The sequence below is a fragment of the Stegostoma tigrinum genome, chromosome X (assembly GCF_030684315.1).
Source record: "Stegostoma tigrinum isolate sSteTig4 chromosome X, sSteTig4.hap1, whole genome shotgun sequence".
Classification (NCBI taxonomy): domain Eukaryota; kingdom Metazoa; phylum Chordata; class Chondrichthyes; order Orectolobiformes; family Stegostomatidae; genus Stegostoma; species Stegostoma tigrinum.
In genome coordinates this window covers 13,633,146-13,655,494 of record NC_081404.1, presented here as the reverse complement: position 1 = coordinate 13,655,494, position 22,349 = coordinate 13,633,146, and the positions used below count along the sequence as shown (strand labels likewise).

Sequence of the window (22,349 nt, the reverse complement as noted above, 5' to 3'; positions counted from 1 at the left end):
GAATTGAAACAAGTTCTCATAGAGTCACAGAGATATACAGCACAGAAACAGACCCTTCGGTCCAACTCGTCCATGCTGACCAGATATCCTGAATTAATCTAGCCCGATTTGCCAGCCTTTGGCCCATATCCCTCTAAACCCTTCCTATCCATGTCCCCATCCAGATGCCTTTTAAATGCTGTAATTGTACCAGCCTCCACCACTTCCTCTGGCAGCTCATTCCATACACGCACCACCCTCTGTGTGAAAAAGTTGCCCCTTTGGTCCCTTTTATATCTTTTCCCTCTCAACTTAAACCTATGCCCCTCTAGTTTTGGACTTCCCCACCCTATCCATGCCCCTCATGATTTTATAAAGCCTGTATAAGGTCACTCCTCAGCCTCCACCACTCCAGGGAAAATAGTCCCAGCCTATTCAGCCTCTCCCTGTAGCTCAAACCCTCTAATCCTGGCAACGTCCTCATAAATCTTTTCTGAACCCTTTCAAGTTTCACAACATCCTTCCTATAACAGGGAGACCAGAATTGAACATTGTATTCCAAAAGTGGCCTCACCAATGTCCTGTACAGCCTCAACATGACCCTCCCAACTCCTGTACTCAATGCACTGACCAATAAAAGCATGCATACCAAATGCCTTCTTCAATGACTACGCAAATGTACCACTTTCCAAATGCGAGTGAAGACATCATCCCTTTGATGTGAGTTAATTGTAAAAAAAATTAAACAAAATAGTAAACACACATGTAATGTATTATCAAGCTTTATTTCATATTTGCTACCAGGAATACTTCAAAATCCTTCATGTTCCCTTATTCTCAAGGTCCTTTAAAAGGACACATTGATGATGACTTAAGGTACATTTTAACCAAGAAATGTTGAAACTCAAGAGGTTTAAATTGATTGAAATGATAAGACATATCATTCTGTAAAACACAAAGACTTCATTTCCTTCGAATAAAGGGGGACTCAGAGAGCGTTTTCCCATCCTTGGTTTCAATTGTCTTGACAATGAGGGATTTGCTCACTCCACTTGTTTCCATCCCACCACGGCTCAAGGTCTCAAACTGGTATTGTGGAAATCCAAAACCTGCTGAACGGATGCAAATTAAAACACATGAGCGAAGAGAAGGAGGAACAATTGCATTGAAAACGTAACTTGCCTACTCCATTCATTTCACTTAGCTTCTGAGCTATTCCCGCGATTAACATTGAATGCTTATGTGGTTGCAGACGTCTGCACTGCTTCTGAGGGTTGGGGGGGGTCACAAATTGTGACTTTCCTTTGTGTGGTCCATCAGACTTGACAGATTCTGTCTCATATCTGGCCATGGTGGCCTATCTTTGTTTGCAAGTCCCCACAGTGACTGCAAAGAAGACCTTTTACTGTAGGATCAGAGGAGGGTTGGAGGAAAGGATGTGTAGACTGTAGCAAGCTCGTTTCTGTCTCTGCCTCAATGGGGGAGGGACAGTGTATGTGTCTATGTGTGCATGTGTGAGAGAGTGTGTGCGCGTGAGAGAGTGTGCGTGCATGCGTGGGCGTGTCTGTGCGTGTGTGTGTTTGTGCACACGTGTGTGGGCATGCACGCTTGTTAGTGTGTGTGCGAGAATGAGTGTGTGTGACAGTGTGTATGTGTGTGTACGCGCATGCGTTGTGGTTTTGTGTGTGTGTGTGTGTGTGTGTGTGTATTTTATGTTTGATTTGCAATTATAGATCATAGTTTCGTTTGGCAGGAAACGTTAAGTGGATTTGGCATGACCTCAATGTAAAATTATCCATCATTTCTGGACTTGAGCACTGTACATAAGCTTGGCGGTCACTGGTTGATAAGGGAAAACTTTCCAACTTTGCAGCACAGATACCGCTTCCCCACCACCACAAAACATTAACAACTTATCCCAGTCCCAGTCACTGCTGTTCAGAGTGACTGCCATGAGGCAAAACAGATCTTGCTCTACTCAAATGATTAGAAACAACTCGGCAGTTCTCTTACTTTTGACTGTTTGATGATAGGTGACATTCACAGGTGTTGACAACCTAAAATCAGAGACAAGAGTGACTGTTACTGGAATGAACATACAGGAATAGCTAAGGCTGGCTTAAGGCACAAGAAAGCTCACAGGCCTCTAATCCTGCTCTGGAGGATTCACCTGCACTTTGAATGGCCTTAATCTCCCAGGCTGGAAATCCCCTTGGAGCTTCCCTGTGCTTCTTGTGTCTTGACTCTGGCAGAACAGCAGTGATGAGTGTTCCCAATGCACTGCTGGTAGAGTTATGCCTCGGAGGATATTCCTGTCCCTGGCAAGTGTTCAACCACTTGGATGAGTGGCAAGACACAAACTCAGAATCATTTGAGGTTGGGGGTACCAGCATCAAAATTTGTAATGGGCTGGCAAGCATACGTGGCATGACAAACATAGTGCCCATGTGCTCCATGCAATCTGAAGATCTGGCATCTGATGACTGCAGAAAAGTCTTACCAGCAAGATCTCAACTGCATCCAAGAGGACTGGCCCAAAAACGAATTTGCCTCATTGTTCATAAAATTTGTCTAATCTTGGAACAAGACATTGTCACTTGAAAATTTTACGGAATTTTCTATAAAAGTCAACCTCTCTCCATTCTACTCCTAGGTCCCTCAATTCAATTTCAAAATGCTTCATATTTACAATATACTTTCCATGTTAGGCATACAGCGCAAGTGCAAAAAAATCAGAAAGTGCAATTGAAATAAGCTTTTCTCTGTACACCATGTTCCATTCTAAGATGCCCCAGTCCGGTTTCAATACCATGGATGTTCACAATGTACATTGCTAGTCAGGCATACAGTCCAAAGGGTTCTATAGTTGAGCCTGTCAGTGTGCTATGGCTGAAAGCCCTTGGATGGGACCCCCCCCCCCCCCCCCCCAGCCATGGTTTTGGCATCCAGGGCCTTTCTTCTTCCTGGTGGACCCCACCTCCCACAGTCAAGTGGAGTCTACAGCATCTCATTTTATTTATAGTAAGCATCTTCAGCCCAATGCTGGATCCTAACTGAGCCAGGAGAGTCGGACCTCTTGGCATAGAGTGGCACTTGCACTGTCTCTGCCCTCTGAGAGCTGCCATCCTCTTGGTCTCATTTGGCTTCTGTGCAGTAGGGGGAAGATGCATCCCTAACAAAGGACAAACTGGAAATGGCAGAGACGCACTGCGACCAGACCCTCAGTTGCCTTCTGCTAGGTTCAATTCAACCCACAATGGAAGTCTCTCTCTCTCTCTGTCTAACCAAACCCCCAGCAGCGTCCCTCCCCTACCAAGGCCACATCACACAGAACATAGCCTTCTAGAAAAGAGCCAAACTTATTCAACTCAGCCAGATAAAGAGGTAACCAATGCACTAACCTGTTCTCTTCGCCTTCCAGCAGTTTTTTGTAAGTGGCAATTTCGATGTCCAGGGCAAGCTTAGCGTTCATCAGATCCTGGTACTCTCGTACCTGGCTGATCATTTCCTTGTTAGCCTTCTCTATGGCTTCTTGCAATTCAACAATCCTTTTTTTAGCTTCTCCAAGTGCCAGCTCCCCACGTTCCTCTGCTTCAGCGATGGCTGTCTCCAGCTGCAGTTTCTGTAACACATGGGAAACTGTCAGTGGGAAGTGAGCCAGACCCCAACTTAAAGTAGATAGATAGGATAGACTGCACAGAGGGTAACAGTTATGTCAAACCAAAAAGCAACAGACATAGGAATTTCGATTCTCTGCAAAGCAATCTTACTTGTTTGTTCAGAGCTTGGATTTCAGAATTAAGCCGCCCAATTTGTCTTTGCATGTCTGAAATCTCAGTCTTCATTACACGGAGCTCATCTGCATACTTCCCAGAATTCTTCTTCATATCGCTGAACTAAAATGGAGATTTATTATTAACATTGATAGTTATTCTTTAAAAGGTGTCCAAACCAAATTTTCAATAAAGCTAGTCAGTACGTGGTACAATGCTAGTGTCCCTACTGCTAGACAGGAGACCTGGGTTCAAGTGTCACCTGCTCCAGAGGTGTATAACAACATCTCTAAACAGGTTAATTAGGAAAGTATCTAAAAGGTAGTCAATGAGCTGACAGTTGTGATGGAGGGTCTGCATCTAAACATCAACATATTTCGATCTTTGTAAGTTATGATGGATCTGCATTATCTGTGGTGCTCTGAATTGTGTTTTTCCTTTTCATTCATCCTAGTGATTACCTTAGTTACTTTCTTTATTGAGAAACACAAGGGAATGGCCATGGACTATAGAGCAGGGTGCCATCAGGTTCATTCAAAAAAACATAAACAAGGTGGCAAGGGAACTCAAAAGGCTTTGCTTTTGGAATGTAGAAGGAGAATAAAATGGAAGAAAGCACAGAGGTCTGGATGTAGGAGGTAAATTGCGAACTGAAAATTAGTCAGCAGTGAAGAAGGCTTTCTAAGATTACAAAGGGATCTTGATCAAATGGGTCAATGGGCCGAAAAATAAAAATCGACAGTCCTTAATGTCTCCAGACAGATGGAGTTCAATCTGGATAAATGCAAGGTATTGTATTTTGGTATAACAAACAAGGATAGGGCTTATACAATCAATGGTAGGGTCTTGGGTAGTGTTGTGGAACAGAGGGACCTAGGGATTCAGGTACATAGTTCTTTGAAGTTTGCATCATATATAGACAGGATGGTTAAAAAGGCATTTAGCACACTTGCCTTCAGTGTTCAGTCCTTGGAGTATAGGAGTTGAGGTTACGTTGAGGTTGTACAGGACATTGGTGAGGCCTCTGCTGGAGAACTGTGTCCACATCTGGTCACCCAGTTATAGTAAGGACTTCATGGAAGTTTATAAAATAATGAGGGTATAGATTGAGTTGATGATAGTTGTCTTTTTCCTAGGATGGGGGATTTTAAGACTAGGGGACACATTAAGGTGAGAGGAGAGAGATTTAAAAAATATATGAGGGGCAAAGTTTTTATAGAGAGGGTGGTTTGTGTGTGGAATGAACTTCCTGAGGAAGTGGTGGATGTGGGTACAATTACAATGTTTAACAGACATTTGGATAGATATGTGAATAGGAAAGGTTTGGAGGGATATGGGCCAGGAGTAGGCAGGTGGGACTGATTTAGTTTGGGATTATGGTCGGCATGGGCTGGTTGGATCAAAGGGTCTGATTCCTTGCTGTATGACTCCATTGCTGATCAAAAAAAGGAGACATTTTGTTGAAGCTTTTCCCTTTACACTCATCAGGACAATTTGCAAGAATACAAATCTCAGGGGAAAAGCAGCATTTATACTGAATGAGGGGAGAATGAGATTCATTGGCAAGTGAACTCTGATTGATAGAGATATTGCCATGGAGAGTGCACACATTAATACTGATTGACAGTTAACAGCCACAACTTGTCTAACATTTTAAACCAGGCATGCTGAATCTAATTAGTCATGGATTTGCCCTGAGGAATGAGCCTGTGAATGGCCATCACCTATTCTGTTGAGTCAAAGCAAGCACAGTATATATACACATGTTCTTTCTGTCTGCAAAGAACAGGGCTTCGTGTATTAATATGTGTAGCTTCTAGTACATACTAGTGGGCCACTCCATGAGCCTTACTGACAATACAAATTTTTCTCATTATTCATTAACAGGATGAGGGTGTCGCTGACCAGGCAGCATTTACTGCCCATCCCTAATTGCCCAGAGGGCAGTTAAGAGTCAACCACATTGCTGTGGGTCTGGAGTCACATGTAGGCCAGACTAAGTAAGGATGGCAGTTTCCTTCCGTAAAGGACATTAGTGAACAATTGGTTGTCAGCGTAAGTCTTCGAGCACTTGAGATTTTCCAGCAAATGCTGTGCAATTGCAAAACCACATCTGATAATGGGCACTGTTTTGCAAGGCAAAATTGGTTGAGTACAGTTAGTACCCTGCTTGCTTATTATAGTAATATCTATTTATATTTCTAATATAATTAGAATCATCATAAACTGAAAACATTAGCAAAGATTGAATAGGCTGGGGCACTTGGTTGGAAGTCCCCCATGAGACAGTAACAAAAAGCACAAATATATCTGCAGGAGACTCTCCCGATGTTATCCATCAAGATATTTCTCTTTAGAGTTGAATATTTATATCTGCACAAGCTGCAAAGAGTAGTTTCATCTCTTTCTCCTTATTAATCACAGTATCATAGAAGGCTAAAATTGTGATCAGAGATAGTAGGAACTGCAGATGCTGGAGAATCCGAGATAACAAAGTGTGGAGCTGGATGAACACAGCAGGCCAAGCAGCATCTCAGGAGCACAAAAGCTGACGTTTCGGGCCTAGACCCTTCAAAGAAGTCTATTCATTTAATCCTAGTGCTGGTGCCTGCTATCTTAAAACTTGACATATCTACTCTTTAACAGACCATGCTATGCATTACCTTGTTTTCCCATGTGGTCACAGTGTCTTGGCGCATTTTAACAACCATTCCTTCATATTGAGACCGGACATCATTGAGGATGCTGGAGAGGTCCAATTTACGGCTAGTGTCAACCTCCAGAGTAACAGCAGTGTTCTTGATTTGGGCCTGCAGCTCATGGATCTCCTGGGCAGGAAAACAAGCAGATGTACTTGAGTTTAACAATGCCTGTGTCCCAATTAACAATTACAACTCTTGTTTCAATGAAAACAGAAAGACAGATCGTACTTGTATTGTACACCATGTAAAAGTTGTGTCAACAGGGCTAATTGGAAAATATGATTATAAAGGTCACTTTTGCTGGAATGTTAGTTTGATAACAACTCGAGAAACGGCAGCAAAAGCTCTATGTGGCACAGGAGCAATTAACACAGTCTAAACTCCTTCTAGGTTTCTGAACTTTTTCTTGAATTCTCGTCCCGAAGCACCACGGTGAGATCCTGAATCCACCTCAGCTGGAATGGGGATCAAACCCTGCACTGTTGGCATCAGTCTGATCCATACCCATGCCGTTCTCCAACACAAATTTTTCTTTACCTCTTCAAATATATCCTTCAGGAAATTTATTTCATCGGTAAGGCTCTCAAGCTTAGCCTCCAGTTCCACCTTGTTGAGATAGCTTTCATCGACATCCTGTGAGACATTAAAAAAAAAGAGACAAGCTCAAAAAAACTTGAGTTACATATTGAATTAAGGTGGGTGGGGCAAGTCGGAGAATATTTTGAACAGTCTTAATTACTCTTTGTTCCCATCCTCCAATTATCACCCTTCTTATCTCAAAGATGTTTGTGCTAATTGAAGACCAGTTTCATTAGGGCCAGACATTGTCAGCAGCCGTTCTTCACATGTGTGTCTGGATCTTGTTCAGTGGTATAGGTGCAAGTCAGGATGTGTGTTCATCAGCCTTGACCTCAGTCAATGTTCTGGTATCTTCTCAATTTAGATGCAGATTTCCAGCAATATTGTCAACTGTTAACTGGGAAGTTGACCCTGGGCTGGTGGTGGGGATGAGACAAGGCGGATACAAGGAAAATGGCAACAGGGTCTCCAATGTCTGTTAACGGACCAAATAAACTCCCCACTGTTCGTACAGCAGAGGCCTTGACTCAAACTGGAAATCTCCATCTCTCTCTCTGTCTCTCTCTCTCTCTCCATTAATGTGTCTGATCTGCCTGTTGAAGCCATTATCATAGTTCTCAACTCCGAACAGTGCTGGATAAATCTGCTACAATGAGGTACAAGCTATATCCTACACTTATGAAGGGGCAATGAACTCTGATGCCACATCATTATTGTCACCTTATTTAAACACCCCTCTTTACCCATACGTGAGGGGCGTTTGTGACATGGGCGTAGGTGAAACCAGGAAAGTCTGTCAACCTTAGAAATGGTTGGGGATCCAGTATAAAAGTTTCTCACCCCAAGTTATCTGCCTGGCTGCTAATAATATACCCTCCCTCCCTGAAAATCTGTCCTAAGTATCAGCAGACATCCTACAGTCATATTGCAGAAATGTCTCATATTGGCATTTAGCTTGAACCCACCTTCTTGATCATTACAAATTCATTCTCTCTTTCTGTGCGCAAGTTGATTTCATCTTCATACCTTGAGAAGAGAGAGAAAAACATTATCATCAATGGCTGATGCAATGAGCTGTCTCCAGAATTACTAACTGTTGAGCCATAGAATGGTCATAGTACAGGTGACCATTTGGCCCTCTGTGCTCTGCAGGAACAGCACAGCATACATGGACTCCACACTTTTTCTTAAGATACGATGCTACTGGTAACAAAGTTATGATTAAATGAAATTGAATGCTGAAAATTGTAAATGCCCCAAGTCCCATTCACCTATCACCCTGGACCTACACTGGACTCCCGTCTTAATTTTAAAATGATCACCTTTGTTTTTAAGTCCATCCATGGCCTTGCCCCGTTCCCATCTCTAATCTCCTCCAGCTCCATGATCCTCTCAAAAATTCTCTAATTCTAGCCTCTTGAGCTGGATCTCAATTTTAATTGCTTCACCATTGTTGGTGGTGCCTTTAATTACCTAGGCCCTCAGCTCTGCAATTATTTCTCTAGAGCTCTCTACTTGGTTTTCCTCCTTTAAGACATGCCTTAAAATGTACTGCTTTTGGTCATCTGACCTCAGATCTCCTTATGTGGCTCAGTGTCACATTTAGTTTTATGAGAATCCTTTGAAGCATCTTGAAACATTATATTAGGTTTAAGACATTATGTAAATTGTTTAACTTTGAACCTTTCACACTCTGCTTGTTCACCACTGTCAAAAAATTTAAAACATTTTTAAACTTTGAACGCCAGTTCCCTGATAGCGACATTGGGTGAGGAAGTGAGCTATACTGACCAGAAAGATCCCATGACTCAATCCCAGATTTCTACTAAATTGTATAATCTCCCCTGGAGTAGAGTCTGGAGAGTCAGCCATTATCCTCACGATCTCAGGGCAAGGGGAGAAGGGGATTAAAACAGTAGATCATAAGCCCTGCCCCTTATCACTGCTGGATAAAAGATGCCCACTTGTAGTTCAGTAGCCAACCTGCACTCACTATGTGAACTCACAACCACTTGGGTAATGCACCAGAGGAACTCTAGTGCTTTTCCACTTTTGTCCCATTAAGGGCAGCAGCTTCAGATGAGAAGGCTTGAAGCTTTCTGTTCTTGTGTAATTGCAATTAAGATTTCTTCCGTATGGAAGAGTTTCTACTTGGCCCCTGGAACCTGCTTCACCATTCAAAAAGATCACGGCTGACCTTCGACCTAAGTTAATTTTCCCCACTCTCTCCCTTTATCCCTTCAATACCTCAGAGTCTAAAAATCTATCCATCTTCGTCCAGAATATCAACTGAGCTTCTGCAACCTGTGATCCATCACCCTATACCGCTTGTCTGGACAAAAGCAAATAGTAGTTTATCAATCAAAAGTCCCACAGGTCTATGTCTTTCGAAAAGCTTTTATCAGGGCTAGTTAATAATGAACGAATATTGGCAGCTCTGAGTCACTTGGTCTTTGCAACCACCCTTTAGACTTTGGGACTCACAAGGTTCAAAAAGGTCAACTTCTCTGAAGTGGCATGCTGAAGTGCTAGGAGTTATACATATGAGTGCGCAATAGCAGTTGCCAAGAGATACTGGGCTCCAAACCATGAGTCATCAATTACAACTTCAGCTCAGTGGTGCTTTGTCACACAAACATTTTGGTGCTCATTTGTGCATCTTGGAACTTTTGAATTCTTATAGCCATGTAAGGCTTAACATGCTCACATAAAATTCCTTTGTGCACAGTCTTAACACTGTTGTTCAGTTCAACGTGAATGGGGTCAACTAATTCATGCCTAAGGTATATTGAACCTTGCATGTGGCTTTGAGACATGTTTGGTGATGTATCAACTGTAGTTTACCCTTGAGGCAGAAGACAGTGGGCTCAAGGTCCACGCCAGAGACTTCAGTTCCAGGTTGACACTCCAGTGCAGCACTGAGGAAGTGCTGCACAGTCAGATGGTGTTGTCTTTCAGATGAGATTTCAGACCCAAGGCTGTGTTTGATATCTCAGGTGGATGCAAAATAGCCCATTGCGCTAACTGGAGAACAGCGGAGGGTTCTCCCCAGAGCCCTGACCAATATTTATCACCCAACCATTCGTAGTAAACTGATCACACATCTCATGGTCTGTATGAGAGTCTGCTGTGTACTGATTAATGGCAGCGTTTGCCTCTAAAAGTAAAGCAGTCTACCAGTTCTAGGATTCTAAAGGGGCTTCATGCAACTTCTTTTATTCAACCTAACACAATGAAGCCATCTGGATAAGAATTAGGTCATCAGTCATGTGGGCCAGCTCCTACTTTCATACCAATGGTCTATGCCAATTCAGTTAAATTTGGCAGAAATCATACTGGCATGAAGTACCATTCCAAACATCCCCCATTGTGCCCGCTGACTTATCTTATCTCCCCATCTGGTGACACAGAACTTTTCCCCTCCCAATCAATTGTTGCTCCTGCCAGGAAGTGAATGTGCACAAACACCCGTTGAGTACAGGAAGAGTCTTGAATATGATGAGGAGGTAACTATGTGATACAGGTAGATGTCTGACACTTGTTGCTTAGACTTGGCTATGCCCACGAAACAATTTCTCAACCTAAGTCAGTGTCTTCAGAGCAGGAGAGAAACCAATTGTAAAAAAACTCCTACCTTTAAGCTTGTTTTCACTCATTCTCACAGAGTGCTCTCACTCTCTTCCTTTGAGATTTTGGTTAAATCACATCGTTTGACTGAGCTTTTGGTTACTTCCTTCTCCCTTTAAGGGACATGGGTTAGATCCCTGTATCCCTGGTACCAATGGTCAAAGCTCGTGACATATCTGCTCTGTCCATTTTCACCTCAGAAATTACAATCAGAGCCTGACACTGACTTGCCTATTGCAAATGGCCTGCTGCTTGAAACACACTGGCATTTCCCTACCAATGACAGTGCCAGTCAGAGGGCCAGTGTAAGTTGGCAGTTAAGCGTTTGGGCAACATTTTCAGGCCAGTGCTGTCTCACTAACAGTTAGAATTCAGGCTTCAATTAGTTTAGAGGGGAGTGTTTAAAATGCAGTAAAGTAACAGGCTTGTTTGAGACCTTGGGTATGTCATCCCTTTTCTCGTTACAAGTCGCTTCAGGCCCAGGTAAAAAATAGTCCTATGCTCGGCATTATTCCAAGACATGGCCAACAACAGAACCAGTGAACTTCCAGTGGCAATGGTGAAAGAGCTAGAACCTTGAGCAGTGTCCCTTCAGGACAAAGGCTTTTGTTTCATTTCAGCAAACATCAGGAAGGAGATGGGGAACCACCTCACTTCATGTGGGCTCTTTTCCCTAATCTCATTGCTTATGAGGTTGACAAATGGGAGGCTACACAATCAACTGACTAGGAAAAGGCAAGAAAGCATATGAACATATGTTCTTACAACTGTGAATTGCAGAGAAAAGTGCAGAGGACCTGCCCTTAGGAAGATCATCACTATAAAATAGCAAAGAACATTTTATGCAAAACCCATTAACCTGTCTGCTTCCAGGGAGAAGTAGTGTACTTTATGTCTGTAACTGGGGCTAACAGAAGTAAACAACTTTGTACATAACATCCTACTGAGGAGAACAATTTTGAAGTTATTCCTAATGTTACCCAGATCTTAACTCTAATCCAAGTCCATGGGTGAATTCAACCTTGAAGCACCCTTTCCTCACAATTGAACTTATTGACTGAAGAGCAACACAGCTCACACCACACCCCTCAGTAACAGCTGCTCCCCCTATTGGGATAGGTCGTGACACACCACCTGAACAGGTCGAACTTGAACCCAAGCTCTCTGGTTGAGAGGTAGGGACACTATCGCTGTGCCTCAAGATCCAACAACTCACCCTTTACATTGACAGGGTAATTTAGTCAATTAGCCGCAGCCAGTCGCTTAAACTTTGCTATACAGACACAGGTGCATATATAGACACATGTGGGTCAGTTAGCTGGTTAGTAACACCAATAATTTGTGGGTTCAGTTCCTGCACTGGCTGAGGTTACCATTAAAGAACTCTCTTTCTCTGCCTCTCCCCTGATCTGAGGTGCGGTGACCTTCAGGTTAAACCACCAGCAGCTGTCTCTCTCTGATTAGAGTGCAGCCCAAGAGGATTATGGCAACCTTATCTTTTAAAGGTAACTGTTCAAATTAACTCTATTTTCTGGCTAGCTCTCAATACTCTTTTGAGGTGTATTGACACAAGAGGTAATGCTAATTGAAATTATATGATTTCTTTTAAAAACAAAGAAGAAATTACAAGCTGTGCATGTGTGACATTGGGCCAAAACCAACAAGAAAATGCAGTGTTCATTTCCTAACTCTGCTGAAGTGAGGTCTAGCGGCTTCACCTGCGAATCTAAGCAGCAAGCATGAGCAGGTTGTTTGATCTGAAAACTGATGTAGCCAAGCTCAATCCTTCCTCTATCTTTACATGGGCATTGTTCTGTAATGTTAGGTAGAATTTCAACACAGGCGCAGCCCAGTGATCCTGCTCTGGTGTTATGAGTCAGTGAGAGCCAAATGCTCTTTAGATGAAGATCATGGTTGAGAAACGCGACTGATTTTTTTGTCACCCCTCCCTAACCCATACTTTTCATATCAGCACAGTCAGCATCCTGACTGATGAGACCAAAGCATTCAGCACAAGCTGTGTGGATTGAATCTGACAGCCTTAGTCTACACTGGGCACTCTACTTAGATTACTAAACAATCAAATGAGACTTACCTCTTCAGAGCCTCGCTATTGAATAGTCAAATTGGCTGGCCAACAGAAGACAGTGAGTGGTAGTAGAAGGAAAATATTCTGCCTGGAAGTCAGTGGTGAGTGGTGTTCCACAGGGCTCTGTCCTTGGGCCTCTACTGTTTATAATTTTTATTAATGACTTGGATGAGGGGATTGAAGGATGGGTCAGCAAGTTTGCAGACGACACAAAGGTTGGAGGTGTCGTTGACAGTATAAAGGGCTGTTGTAGGCTGCAGCGGGACATTGACAGGATGCAGAGATGGGCTGAGAGGTGGCAGATGGAGTTCAACCTGGATAAATGCGAGGTGATGCATTTTGGAAGGTCGAATTTGAAAGCTGAGTACAGGATTAAAGATAGGATTCTTGGCAGTGTGGAGGAACAGAGGGATCTTGATGTGCAGATACATAGATCCCTTAAAATGGCCACCCAAGTGGACAGGGTTGTTAAGAAAGCATATGGTGTTTTGGCTTTCATTAGCAGGGGGATTGAGTTTAAGAGTCGTGAGATCTTGTTGCAGCTCTGTAAAACTTTGGTAAGACCGCACTTGGAATACTGTGTCCAGTTCTGGGCGCCCTATTATAGGAAAGATGTGGATGCTTTGGAGAGGGTTCAGAGGAGGTTTACCAGGATGCTGCCTGGACTGGAAGGCTTATCTTATGAAGAGAGGTTGACTGAGCTCGGACTCTTTTCATTGGAGAAAAGGAGGAGGAGAGGGGACCGAATTGAGGTATACAAGATAATGAGAGGCATAGATATAGAGTTGATAGCCAGAGACTATTTCCCAGGGCAGAAATGGCTAACACGAGAGGTCATAGTTTTAAGTTGGTTGGAGGAAAGTATAGAGGGGATGTCAGAGGCGGGTTCTTTACACAGAGTTGTGAGAGCATGGAATGCGTTGCCAGCAGCAGTTGTGGAAGCAAGGTCATTGGGGACATTTAAGAGACTGCTGGACATGCATATGGTCACAGAAATTTGAGGGTGCATACTTGAGGATCAATGGTCGGCACAACATCGTGGGCTGAAGGGCCTGTTCTGTGCTGTACTGTTCTATGTTCTAAATTGAACATTTTGGTTATGCGGATTGTTGCATCTCCCTACTTGACAATAGTGACTACACTTCCATGAAGCATTCTCACACATCCTTGAGACATGAAACGTGTGATATAAATGCCTGTCCCTTCTTTCTTTAAGTGGTTAGAATGGTAGAATCCATTCAAATGTCCAGAGGAATGGCACACCAGGTGAAATATAAAATGCGTCAACAAGCCTAGGCTTGTATCTGGTGGAATTAACTGTACAAGGATCGTAGTAGAGAGCAGCTTACATGCAACTTTACCAGTCATTTGGTCAAGTGAGAAAGGGAAATTGTTTTCTAATGTTTCATAAATTTTCTCCTTTTTATTGCTGCCTTTCCCAATGCTCTGGTCAATTTTTATTCCTCATCAAAAAAAAATCACTAAATCAGGTCAGTTGTCTCAGTGCTGTTTGTGGGATTGATGAGCTACCACCTCTCTGACACTCCAAGAATCACTGCTGGCACAGTGGCTCAGTGGTTAGCACTGCTGCCTCATAGGGTCAGGGACCAGAGCTCAATTCTACCTTCAGGTGGCTGTCTGTGTGGAGTTTGCACATTCTCCAGGTTGTCCAGTTTCATCGCACAATCTAAAGATTTTCACATTAGGTTGATTGGCCGTGGCAAATGCAGGGTTATGGGGTGGGTCTGTGTGGGATGCCCTTCGGAGGGGTGATATGGGCCTGAAGGTCCAAATGGGTTGCTTCTACGCTGTCGGGATTCCATAACTGGATTTCCAGGTAAGGTGCTTTGGGAATTTGAGGCTGTGAAGGGAGCTTTCTAACATTGAGGGTCAGTGGTAACAATGCTGTTGGCAGATCTACCTATATGGTGTGTTCTGCCCTCTGGTGTGTATTTTCTGAAGTATCATCTCCTAGGTGGGGTGCAAAGAAGGCTAAGGAGGCCCCCCCCAACCTTATACCTGGTCTCCATTCATCAAGACTGTCCACAACACCAGTGGGCATTCCCCTTGGGATTTTAACTCAGTTTTAACAGAGAATATTCCAATCTTCACCCAGCGGGGCTATCAGAAGTGTACAGCCGATGCTTTCCCTATGTGGTATACCTTTCTATCTTTTTTGCCAGCATGATATCTCGTGTGCTGTTGCACTGCTGTCTATACACACAGCTTAGCAGAAACATTAGCTCAATACTTTGTGGATTCAGCAGATTGTCGGCTGTGATGGTGCTCCTGTATCTTTCCAGGTATGTGACAAAACTAACTAACTAAGATTACTATTGTAATGCTCACAGTATTCTGTTTGAAGTTTCTCTGGACTCACTTCAGCTTCATTCAATTCCCAGACCTAAAATATAAATGTGGATCTCAGATTGGTTTAAATAATGTTCTGAAATAATGGACCCTTTTTAAATGAATAGGCTAGTCATTTGAGCTTACTGTACAAAGAATACTGTCCAAGTCTTCAGCTCAAAGACAATTCCTCAACCAAGCTGCTTAGGAACTGAATGAAAGACTCCCTACAGTGTGGAAGCAGGCCATTCCTTAAGTCCACACTGTCCCTCCAAGGAGCATCACACCCAGACCCATCCCATCCCTATAACCCTGTGTTCCCCATCGCCAATCCACCTAACCTGCACATCTTTGGACTGTGGGAGGAAGCCACAGGGAGAATGTGCAACCTCCACAGACAGTTGTCAGAGGCTGGAATTGAAACTGGGTCTCTGGCTCTGTGAGCCATCATGTCACCCTGTCAGTGAAGCCATGCCATCACTTATTAAAGGTAAGGTCACCATGGTTCTACTAGGCTCATTAGAGAGAGACAACTGGTGGTGGCTTAACCTGGGGCTCACCACAGTTCAGGCAAGGGGAGAGGTTGAGAAGGAGAATCCATCATAGTAACTCAGCTGGTGTGGGAATTGAACCCAAAATGCTGGCACTACTCTGCCTTGCAAACCCACTGCTCAGTCAATTGTACAAACCATCAGTTTTAGTGGAGGTACTCTTCAGCTAGGTAAGGCAGCTTAATGAGGTCTATTTTTCATGCTGCTGTATAGAATCATAGAATCTTAGAGGACAGAAGGATTGTGCCAAATGTGCCCGTGCTGGTTCTTTGAAATAACTTTCTAATTATCCCCACTGCTCCATTCTTTCCCTAAAGACATTTCCAAACCCAACCACCAACCGCCAACACTTTCAAGGAAACATCCAATTCACTTTTTTGTAAAAGGTTACGTTTAAATCTGCTCTTGTGCAGGTAGCATACTCCAGTCCTCAACAGCTCGCTGCTTAAAGAAAAAGCCATCTCCCACTGCTCCTTTTGCCGAAAGGAACGTGGCTGGTATATGGTGTTGGTTTGGCAAATGAGATCGCCGGGCACAGATACCAGTAAAACCGAAGCTCAGATTTACTTACAAAGTGCCTTTGGGTTCAATTTAAGCCTCTCTTCAGTTTCAACTGAGGGTAGTATTCTGAGAGTCTCCTGTGACTGGAGCTCATAAAATGAGAACATGTCACCCTTTCGCTCTGAAACTTTAGCAGGAGCCCTGGCTACCCTGGCTCAGTGGGATTTGCACCAATTTTTCAGCAACTGCTCAGAAGAGCCCTCAAAGGAAAATCTCCATGAAAGTGGCAGTGAATGATATGGGTATAACAGCCCTGAGATCAAGCTTTGCAACTGAGATTCTGTACCTCGGTGCCTTGGTACCTAAGATGGCGCCATAAGCGGCAACTTGTAAACCTTCCACTGTACTCATGCGAGTACATGTGAAAATAAACCTAATTCGATTCAATTCAATTCTCACTTTGGCTGTCGGTCTATGACAGGTTCTGCGGCCAATCCACACAAATGCCTTGGAATCACACAGACATTTTGTGAAGGTGTGAGCAGTTACCTTGACCCTATTTTGAGACAAGTTAAAATTAAAACGATGGGTTTGCTGTTCTGCTTTAACAACGGGTAGAGAGGAATTTCATGTTAGACCATACATTATGCTTCATGATTTGCATAAAGTCCAAGGTTAAGTTGCCTGTTTTTCTCACCTTCTCTACAATTGATGCTGAAATCTACTTTTTCAAACTCAACCAATTAACCAGATCAAACATAAACTGGGGCTGGCAGTCCCTGACGGGCACGGTAACAAAAGTCAAAACATTTCAAAAGGAAACAAACAAACTCAAAGTGAAATGTCATTTGGAAGATTGATGGGGTTACTATGTGAATTTGGAAAGACTTATTCTAATTTTTTTTTTAAAAATTATCTGTGAATCCTACCCTCTCCCTACTAAACATGTAAAATGGAAAGCGATTGGCAATTTTCAATACTTACTTGGTCTTGTAGTCTTCCACCATTCCCTGCATGCCCTCCAGGTCAGATTGCAGGCGAAGCTTCTCCTGGGCTAAGGTATCGATCTGCTGTTTGAGGTTGTTGGAATAAACTTGGAAGAGTTGGTCAATGTTGGAGCTGCGCACACCTTTCTCCTGCAGCAGTTTCCAGTGCATTTCTAGCTGCTTGTTGCGGTGTTCCAGTGCCCGCACCTTAAAACATAAGGTCATGCATACTGCGTGACATTTTTTTAATTAAAAATGCAGAAATTGCTGGGGAAACTCGGCAGGCCCGGCAGCATCGCCGAGTTTTTCCAGCAATTTCTGTTTATGTTTCATGTTTCCAGCATCGACAGTTCTTTGGTTTTTTTTTAAATGCACCTGTCTTCATTCCAGGGGTACGTGAAGGTCAAAGACAAAATGACAGTTGTCTCGGGCGGTCATACTGCAATCAGTGGAATTAATATCAAAGGGTACTTTACATCTGTGGCTCATTTTTGGTGCCACCTTCAACCCAATTAGGGCGTCACTGTGAAAGAAGATGCTTCACATTATTACAGGTGCAATCGCCCTGGGGCTACCTGTTTCTACAGGAGCTCAGTTTGAGTTTATGTACACATTACACGTTTGTTTTTTTTAGAAAAAACTGCTCCAGCGGTTAGTTTAACACCTTGAAAATGCGTTAGATTGCACAGTTAGCATTTTGTCATACTTTCAGCGCGGTTCATTTTAAAGTTGAATGTTTAACTCAAGCTTGTGCTTTTTTTAAAATAAAAAAAAACATGTTTTGGTTTTACCTTGTCGATGAAACTGGCGAACTGGTTATTCAGCCCTTTGATCTGTTCCTTCTCGCGGATACGCAGCTCCTGGAATTCCTGGCCGCCCTCGAAGCGTGGATTCTCGGCGGGTATTTTGCCCAGAGGGGGCACGTTACCCAGTCGCTGAGCGCCCCGGACCACGCTGACCCGTTGCATGGACAAGCCGGGGGTGTAAGACTGGCTGCTGAAGTGGGAACGGGAACGGAACGAGCTACGGCTGGACATAGTGGTCTCTTTCTGTCTCTCTGGTTTATCACAAGATCGGGGTAACAAAACACAAAGTTTGGATTATTTTGGAAGAGTGGGGCAGGTCTTGAGCTAGGGGGGGTGCCAAACGAAAAAGTCCAATCTCAGAAACCCCTTTCTGGTGTTTGCCCCGAGGCAAATGTGCTCCCGTTAGACGGCGTGTGGTATATAGGCAAATTCCGTCGGTTCCCCATTGGACAAGAACGGTGTCAGAAAGGATTACCATGGTTACTGGACGCCACTTTAAGCCAATTGGCGATAGCCGGAAGGTATAAAGTGTCTGCACTTGGTGTGAGTGACTTATTGATCTTCTCCAGCTAGTTCTCGTAGGAAGTGCAGCTCCAAGCACCAAACCCCCCCGCCTTCCCCTTTCAAGATGAGTTTCAGAAGTTATTCCTCGCTGTCGACTCACGGTGGTCCCATGTCCCTGCGGCGCTCTGTGCCCCTGCAGTCCAGCGCTAGCAGCATCAGTGGCTTCGGCCAGAGAGTGTCCGTCAGCCGGGCGTCGATAGCCCGGCCCGTAGGCATGGTCAGCGGCGCCGGCATCGGCATCAGCATCGGGGGGGTCAGCAACCAGAAAGAGACCATGCAAGGCCTGAACGACCGGCTGGCCAGCTACCTGGAGAAAGTGCGCAGCTTGGAGACGGCCAACGCCAACCTGGAGCTGCAGATCAAGGAGCATCTGGAGTCCAGGGGAGCCAGCGTCCGTGACTGGAGCGTCTACGAGAAGCCGCTGAGTGACCTCCGCAAAGAGGTAACATTTAGCTGATTGTTGGGTTATGGATAGGGGGCTCTGCTGGCACACTGTGCACCGAGAGGGAAGGAGAGGAGACTAGCCGCCGTTATCCTCGCCTCCAAACGATTCTCCCCAGCCCCAAGCTGTTCAAGCTTCTCTCCTGTTACACAATACCTGGCACAGAGGCTTGCTGTTGCGGAACCCATCCTCCCCACACTGGCTCATCTTTAACTTTAAAAAAATACACGAAATGACACTTTAATCAATGTATGCGTTTCAATCCTTCAGGTCTATGATATGACCATCGAAAATGCTCGTTTGGTACTTCAGATCGATAATGCTCGCCTGGCTGCTGACGACTTCAGAGTGAAGTGAGTTCCCTCTCTCTCTCACACACACACACACACACACACACACACACACACACACACACACACACACATTACCCATACACATATCCTCCCAGTTACCTTCAGGCCTGTTATGATATACTTTGGGGGCGGGAGAGAGGGGTGGGGTAGGTGAGATTTGAATTTAGGCCTTCTGGACCTGAGGCAGGGACACTACATTAGGACACAACAGTCCTTAGAGTCAACATTGTAGGTAGTTTCTAACCAACCTGTTCAGAGCTATTGTGAACACCCCTCGAGCAGCTGGGACTTGAATCTCGCTTTTCTGACTCAGAGGGATGGATACTAAGACTGTGTCATGAGGATGTTAACATGTGCTCTTATACACTTATTAAACCATGTCACAGATATAGTTTTGGATGGAAGGTGGTCTTTTTGTTTCAGTACTTCAATCCCCCATCTGTCCCACGTGCATAATGTCCACATGGTTGAACCCCACTGTGATCAGTGAGGGAATACCTTCCCCACCCACCACAGCTCCTCTGACCTGACCTGTTTGTCTTTCCCCTGCACAGGTGGGAGTCCGAACTGAGCATCAGGCAGTCTGTGGAGAATGACATCAACGGACTGCGCAAAGTCATCGACGACACCAACATTGGGCGCCTGCACCTGGAAGGTGAGATCGAGTCTCTCAAAGAGGAGCTCATCTACATCAGGAAGAACCATGAAGACGTAAGTTCCACAGAGTTGTCTCTTGTTGACAAGGAGCTATGGGATAATTGTAAGGAGGGAGATTGCAGTAAACAGTTGGGAAACCAGATTATTGGTTCACAAGTAATTTCTGTATGAAAGCAATAATAGAGATAAATTAATAAAATATAACACAGATAGCATTCACTAATGGGAATGAGCTATGAAATTCTGCTCCATTTTGACTCTCCAATCCTTTGAGTTCTGGATATGGAGCAGGATATGGCTAGTTCGGTAATAATGGATGAAAATTGTCTTTTAATTCTACAGGAAGTCAAAGCTCTTCGCTCCCAGATCACTGACTCGAGTGTGCAGGTTGAAGTGGACTCTCCTCAAGGTCCAGATCTGGCTAAGATCATTGCTGAGATCAGAAATCAATATGAAGAGGTGGCACAGAGAAACAAGGATGATGCAGAGAACTGGTACAAGAACCAGGTGAACAAAGTGCTTTTATTTCCACAGAATTACACAATTCCACATGCTTCCACTGATAACATTTGACTCAATTTAATCTTCCAAGCACACAGAATTGCATGGGATTGCAATTTGATCAAATATTCTCAAAATATAACATCTTGTGAACACTGGTGAAAAGTGCTGTCACTTAATTACATTACTTCTTATTGCAGATAGATAACTACAAAGTTGAAGTCGAACACAATACTGAAGAACTGCGAGGTGCAAAGGTACAAGTCACTGAACTGCACCGCCAGGTACAGTCTCTGGACGTTGAGCTGGAGACTCTTCAAAGCATGGTAAGCACTCCATTCTGAAGAAGTGTAACACAAACCAAAGCCTCACATCACACATTGCATGCAATACTGACTGATCTAATTGCAAGATCATATATATTCTAGTAAAAAGTTGAGCCTGTATTTTTATTTTATTCTAGAAAAACTCACTGGAAGGCACTCTCAAAGATACAGAACTGAGATATGATATGGAGCTGCAGAGCCTAAATGGCGTGATTGCCAAACTAGAGGGAGATCTGTTTCAGATGCGCAGTGATATGCAGTCCCAGGTCAGAGAGTATGAAAGTCTCTTGAACGTGAAGATGAAACTTGAGGCTGAAATAGCAACATACAAACGTCTGCTGGATGGAGAAGACATCAAGTAAGTAGCATCAGTAGAAAAGGTAGAAAAAGTAATGACCATTATGGCAAAGTTGTGAAATCCCCCATCCACACCTTGGTTTTATGTGTGTAATAGCACTGAGCTGATTTATTTCTGTCTCACTTTTCCTTTTTTTGTTTTTACAGCGCACTTGTTGAGTCAACCTCTGGTAAGATCATTTAATTGAGAGAATTTGTACATGTAATTTTATAATGTCCCTGCTGTACATACCACCGGATAGATTTCCACCTGCTCCATACAGCTGGTAATCTGTCCTGTTTCACATTCTGTTGAAATGAATCAGCTTAGACTGGGGAGGGTGGGGTGGCAGCAAGTAGATTCTACAAGGATGTGTGATGCATCCAGCGAGGCTAGAAACATATTGTATGTTAAGTTTCTTGTCTGCAAACATACCTGCTCACAATCTGATTTTTCTTTGTTTTGTATGAACAGGTGCCACCTCACAAACTATCAAGAAAACGGTAGTCACCACTCAGAAACTCATTGATGGCAAACTGGTATCTGATGAGACAGTCCGCATCAGCTAAAAGGCATCAAGCTACATTCGCCTTCCAATTGTCATGACCAATCACTGGTAGTTGCAGTGAGAAATGTAATAGGCTGGAGTTTGTTGGCTTTTTGAATATTATGAAAAATAAAGATCCTCTTTGACTTCCAATCTTGACTCGTCATTTTAAATGGCAGTGGGAAAGTAATCTTTGATATCGTGACTAAAACAGCCAAAACAAAAGTTGCAATGTAACAGCAAATAGTCAGGTGCGATGCACAATGACAAACTTCTCGGTCAGAATTATCCAACCATAGGGTATGTAGACCAAATCCAGATCTCTCAGTCCACCCTGTGATGTTCCATGTTTTGATTCAGTCCCAAAAGAATGACATAGACCTTACAGCTCAAGGGTTTTGATAGACAAGGCAATCAATGGTTATGGGAGGCAGATGGGAAAGTGAAATTGACACTGCAACCAGATCATACTAAATGGTGCAGCAGGCTCAAATGGCCAAATGGCCTACTCCTGCTTGTATTTTCCATGTATGTTTGTAGGAAATAGGCCTGCCAGTCTGGTGGTGCTTATCCCCCACACAAAATCTCTTCCCATCCCAGCAGCAGATTTGGCCCTAGACAGCTGGCTTGTGATGCAGAGTGACACCAGCAGCATGGGTTCACTTCCTGTACCAGTTCAG

The 22,349-nt window shown here is 43.8% G+C and overlaps 2 protein-coding genes across 3 annotated transcripts; one reads left to right on the top strand and one right to left on the bottom strand.

The window, feature by feature from the left end:
- Positions 1-745: 745 nt before the first annotated feature.
- LOC125448264 (keratin, type II cytoskeletal 8-like) lies at positions 746-18,354 on the bottom strand. 2 transcript variants are annotated; one of them, XM_048523420.2, is made up of 9 exons: positions 17,928-18,354; positions 17,135-17,343; positions 7,999-8,059; positions 6,992-7,087; positions 6,416-6,580; positions 3,750-3,875; positions 3,381-3,601; positions 1,993-2,036; positions 746-1,091 (listed from the first exon to the last, which is right to left on the bottom strand). In XM_048523420.2, the coding sequence occupies exons 1-9, from the start codon at positions 18,171-18,173 to the stop codon at positions 943-945; spliced, it is 1,317 nt and encodes a 438-aa protein (XP_048379377.1). In that variant the 5' UTR covers positions 18,174-18,354; the 3' UTR covers positions 746-942. The 2 variants fall into 2 exon arrangements, with proteins under 2 accessions (XP_048379377.1, XP_048379378.1); XM_048523421.2 differs by having other exon boundaries at positions 746-1,088.
- Positions 18,355-18,487: 133 nt separating this feature from the next.
- krt18a.1 (keratin 18a, tandem duplicate 1) lies at positions 18,488-21,822 on the top strand. The gene is made up of 8 exons (XM_048523423.2): positions 18,488-18,948; positions 19,219-19,301; positions 19,856-20,012; positions 20,301-20,465; positions 20,660-20,785; positions 20,923-21,143; positions 21,290-21,312; positions 21,597-21,822. Exons 1-8 carry the CDS (start codon positions 18,571-18,573, stop codon positions 21,689-21,691), a joined length of 1,248 nt encoding a protein of 415 aa, XP_048379380.1. The 5' UTR covers positions 18,488-18,570; the 3' UTR covers positions 21,692-21,822.
- Positions 21,823-22,349: the final 527 nt, after the last annotated feature.

Excerpts from the sequence above, each read along its gene's own strand:
- krt18a.1 (XM_048523423.2), top strand. The coding sequence starts at position 18,571 with ATGAGTTTCAGAAGTTATTCCTCGCTGTCGACTCACGGTGGTCCCATG. Across the intron at positions 21,144-21,289 it reads CTGGATGGAGAAGACATCAA|CGCACTTGTTGAGTCAACCT; the intron begins GTAAGTAGCATC and ends TTGTTTTTACAG. Across the intron at positions 21,313-21,596 it reads ACTTGTTGAGTCAACCTCTG|GTGCCACCTCACAAACTATC; the intron begins GTAAGATCATTT and ends TTGTATGAACAG.
- LOC125448264 (XM_048523420.2), bottom strand. The coding sequence starts at position 18,173 with ATGTCCAGCCGTAGCTCGTTCCGTTCCCGTTCCCACTTCAGCAGCCAG. Across the intron at positions 7,088-7,998 it reads AATTTGTAATGATCAAGAAG|GATGTCGATGAAAGCTATCT; the intron begins GTGGGTTCAAGC and ends AATGTCTCACAG. Across the intron at positions 1,092-1,992 it reads CTATCATCAAACAGTCAAAA|CAGGTTTTGGATTTCCACAA; the intron begins GTAAGAGAACTG and ends GCATCCGTTCAG.